Source organism: Pinus tabuliformis, chromosome 3_1 (genome assembly GCF_031772625.1).
Source record: "Pinus tabuliformis cultivar Carrire ecotype Pingquan chromosome 3_1, CPIR1, whole genome shotgun sequence".
Classification (NCBI taxonomy): Eukaryota; Viridiplantae; Streptophyta; class Pinopsida; order Pinales; family Pinaceae; genus Pinus; species Pinus tabuliformis.
The window spans coordinates 780,036,873-780,041,401 of record NC_142301.1 but is presented as its reverse complement, the minus strand read 5'-3'; the positions used below and the strand labels follow the sequence as shown (position 1 = coordinate 780,041,401).

The window sequence follows — 4,529 nt, the reverse complement described above, 5'->3', positions numbered from 1 at the left end:
ATTATAGTTCTGATAACGCACTTTTGTATCACCAACTAGATGACAATGCATTATCACAATTCTTTTAATGTAACTGTTGTACCCTAAACACAAATTTTATGAATACAAATTAAATTCTAATTAAAAAAAATAACTTACTACAGAATTTTTTAAGTATATATTTTAATTTTTCTACCATTTTATTTTACAAACCAATTTTTTCAATTGATAAATTAATTTATCATTTAAATATTTTATTTTTCTTTACATTGTTTTTAATTTTTTTTTAAGGGAATATTGTTAATTTCAAATAATATTAATATTATAAACTCCCAAAACCTAAAAAAAATAAGCATAATATCTTTTATAAATTAGAAAGGGTAAATGTTAATATGACATATTAAAGGAATTTTGAAATTATTTTTAAATTAAGATGGAGCAATTTTAGAAATTATTCTTAATTTTTTTTTTCCATTCTAAAATTTCGCTTTAGTTATAAGTTTATAAAGCCTACTTAAAAAAGATTATTATTTTATTTTGGAATTTTATCTTTAGCCTATTGAAATAGAAAGATATATTAGATTAGAATACTGGTTTTTTTTCTTGCTTTAATAGTTTAAGATAACTCAACTTCTCAACTAATTAAACAATTTAATCATAATACTTAAATATTTTTACTCAAAAATGATAAAATAAAAGTTGAAATTTATTAATTAGTTATTTAAAATTAAAAATATAGATTTATTATTTTGCAAATTAAAAAATAATTAAAATTTTAAATCATTAATCAACAATAATTTAAATTTAAATTTTTAAATTTATTATATTGATTTGAAAGAAAAAAAAAAAACATCATATAACATTCCAGCGTTAGAATTTAGCATATGAGAAAAACTTATTTAAAAAAAAAAATTATAAATTTAAATAATAATCCATTATTTAAATATTTAAAAAAAATCTATATCTTTCTCAAAGATTATAAGTATTTACAATCTATTTTCATATTAATATTCTTTCCCAACATTTTCTTAAATCTATTAGGTTAAACTTCTTTCCAATAAATAGTAAAACTCAACAAAACTAAAATCATATTCAAACAAACTTAGCCTTCTAATACTATAATAAGAATTTTCTATTAAATAACATAAAGATGGAAAAAAACCTGAAAACTTAACGTTCAAATGATATAATAAGAAATTTGCATCCAATAACGTAAGGACAACATAGTGCACTTATAAATAAATGCAGATGATGCAGAAACAACCCATCAAAAGTGAGATTAGATGTCCTACGCGTTATCGTAGTCCATTAAATCTCTCATCAAGAAAACCATTAAAACGCTGATGTGACCCAAAAGGAGCTGTCGGATAGCATAGCGAGTTGAGAGCAGTTGTAAATTGCCGATTAGTAGCATTTTAAATTGAAAAGAGCAAATAGCCGGAGGCTAAAAGATCACCCGTCACTAGCGCTGTAATAGGGTTAGCAGAAAACACACGCTCTTTGGCCGCGCTTTCTATAATTAATAAACGACCTTTCCTTGAAACAATTCATACGACGGTATTATGTCACTTTTGGGAGGCATGAGCAGATCTTCAGACCGTCCAAAATCATCCTCACTTCACAAAAACAAAAAAAAACATCTCCACGCGGTGCGCTGTCAGTGAATCTCTCCCAAAACTTTGATACAAACGATAACAGTTTCACCCTATCCTCTACGGCCACATAGTGGCCTGATTAACCTTTTTTCAATGAAATAGTACTATGATCACGATCGATTCCTGCACAGTATTCCGCGGCCAATTTATAAACAAGAATTCCATCGCTGTCTCAACTTATATGCCTGGCCTCCGAATCTGAATAAAATGACGCCCTCGGTCCCTGTCCACTTTGCTCTTTGTTCTCTGAAAATGCCTCGGCCACTGGAGGAGACTGCCAGATGTCATGCCAGTGGGAATAGAGATGATAATTAACGCGTATGTACGGCTTTTCAAGCAATTTCTGTATCAAGATCTTTCTGGGTATTTTCAGCAATGGACATGCCACATCTTTTCATTTAGTCTCCTCTTTCTGGTTCGAACTTGGCCTAACTTTAGATCTTCCGGATCATGGGCATGCAAAATCACGTGCTGGTCACCTGTCCAGATGGCGATAAATGTCTAATGACACAACAATCCGCGGGCCCGGCCCCGCGTTCTTTAAGGTGACGTTCTTCATTACCTGACTATCGAGATACTGAGTCGGTGTATGAGGATTCGTCGCTGGGGACATTCTTGATTAGCTGACCATACACACATTCATTCCTTGTATCTGGACTCCAAGTGTGCAGAATAAAATATAATCATTTAGTTGACAGTGAAGACATTTGTTCAGTGTATTCGGACTTCCAATGTTCTGTATACTCATCTTATATAAGGCTGATAGCTGATACGGAGCATTTAGTAGTGAAGGAGCTGTGAACTCTAGTAGCCCTATTGAATGGCAAACACAACCTGGTCGGTAGTTTCTGGCTTTCAAGATGAGGATGAAGCCGAGACGCGGAAGGGTCCATGGACTGTCGAAGAGGACTTGCAACTTAGTGGGTATATATGCTTACATGGGGAAGGGCGCTGGAGCTTTCTCGCCAAAGCAGCTGGTATGAATATGTAATGAATTGATTTCTCCTAACAAGTGCATCTTTGATTGTTCAATAACAATATTAGCATTGCCTTGTGGATTGGAAAATTTTGAGCTTTGCCTTATATTGGGTGGTTATAACTCGTTGGAATGACAATTATTTACGAAGTTTAGATCGAATTATTTTAGTTGTAATTAACGGAGGAAGCCAGAAATTAATCTTGTGCCTTTATACTTTTGAGTAAGTCAAAATATAAAATACTTGTACTGCGCAGGACTGAAGAGAACTGGAAGAAGCTGCAGGCTAAGGTGGTTTAACTCCCTCCGGCCTGGTCTCAAGCACGGCAAGATCACTCCCGAGGAAGAACGTTTGATTATTGAACTTCATAGCCGTTGGGGCAACAGGTATATAATATATACTCCTCATAAAATGCAACATATAATGACGCTACGCATCTCTGATATTTAGTAGATGCGTCTTTCTAACTCTAAGTAATTTCAAACGGTTAGGTGGTCTCACATTGCACGGAGATTACCCGGAAGAACGGACAATGAAATCAAGAATTACTGGAGAACTCGAATAAAGGGAAAATTGAATCTACGAGTTGAGAGTGGCGGTGGCGGCATGGATGTTGACAAACGAGTACATTTTGACCGTTCACTGGGCTATGACTGCCTCCCGACTTCATCTCACAGACCGCCCGACCATGACGGTGCAGAGCCTTCGACTAGCTTCCAGACACAAAGCACTGAGAACGTAGCGGTTCAGATGAACAAAACCCAGTATCTGCAGGGTAATATCTCGCTTTTGGTAAATCCCATTGATGAAGTAAATGATGAGTATGTATTGCCGGGAGAAAGTGGACATGTTCCTTCTCCAATCGATGATGATTGGCAACCAAGCGCAGCTTCGCGACAAGATTTGAAAGATTCAGAGAACGAGGTGTTTGAGGACAGCATAGCTTACAACTTTTCAGTGGGTTCACTTGGACGTCTTCTATATTCTTCCGAATTGTTTTGTGCAGATGGCGCCGCTGAAGGTGGCATAAATTCACCCTCTTCTTGGTATATGGTATCTTCCCCGAAGGCCTTTTCACATAGCGAAGCTTACTTCAATCGTTATTCGGATATATTGTGGAACATGGACGAAGAAGATGACGATTTCAATGGTAGTAAGCTTTGGGTGTCTCGAAATAATGACAGACAATCATATTGAGTAACGAGAAAGGTGTCCATAGGATGGAATTTGTTTGTTCTATCCACTCCCTTATTACCATACAGTCAAATCAGTAAATTTTGTATCAATTTTAAACGCTGCTTGCGCCGCGTTGTCTTTTTCTTCTTAGGATACCCCATGGTTTCCATGGAAAATGTTTTGTAGTAGTCTCATGAATGTCAACACTGCAGAGTGAGTAATGCCAGAACGAGTAGGATATGGATAAGGAACACCGCAATTTTTGGTCTATATTCGTATGTCAGTGTACGATATGGATAAGGAACACTGCAATTTTTAAGTGCCGCAGTGTACCTGTTGTTTTGTGTTTTTATGGGTTGAATTTGGTCAGTGTGGGAGTTAGAAGTTTGAGGTTTGAGTTGTGAAGTTTTTAAGATCTGAATGTTAGGGTTTTCCAGGGGTTGATCTCAGGGTTTTACACCTTATTGATTTCATGTAATCTTAAATGTAATTTAGACCATAAAAAAATTAATTTACTAAAAACATTTCCACCAAATTCCTACCAAAAATTCCAAATAATTATACACTAATTACACAAAGCCTTATTGATCTGTATTCACATTCACATTCCTATATTTACATGTCAAAGCTGAAATTATATGTTCAATATGTGAACCAGTTGTAATTACACAAAGCCCTATTAATCTATATTCACATTCACATTTCACATTCCTATATTTACATGTCAAAGCTGAATTTATAT

The 4,529-nt window shown here is 34.7% G+C and overlaps 1 protein-coding gene across 1 annotated transcript; it reads left to right on the top strand.

The window, feature by feature from the left end:
• The first annotated feature begins 2,437 nt into the window (after nucleotides 1-2,437).
• On the top strand, nucleotides 2,438-4,264 carry LOC149189720 (transcription factor MYB24-like). The gene is made up of 3 exons (XM_089413279.1): nucleotides 2,438-2,611; nucleotides 2,868-2,997; nucleotides 3,103-4,264. The coding sequence occupies exons 1-3, from the start codon at nucleotides 2,455-2,457 to the stop codon at nucleotides 3,806-3,808; spliced, it is 993 nt and encodes a 330-aa protein (XP_089269405.1). The 5' UTR covers nucleotides 2,438-2,454; the 3' UTR covers nucleotides 3,809-4,264.
• Nucleotides 4,265-4,529: the final 265 nt, after the last annotated feature.

Bases quoted from the DNA above. Each gene is read 5' to 3' on its own strand.
- LOC149189720 (XM_089413279.1), top strand. From the start codon at position 2,455: ATGGCAAACACAACCTGGTCGGTAGTTTCTGGCTTTCAAGATGAGGAT. The intron at 2,612-2,867 runs GTATGAATATGT...TGTACTGCGCAG, and splicing joins CTTTCTCGCCAAAGCAGCTG to GACTGAAGAGAACTGGAAGA. The intron at 2,998-3,102 runs GTATATAATATA...TCAAACGGTTAG, and splicing joins CATAGCCGTTGGGGCAACAG to GTGGTCTCACATTGCACGGA.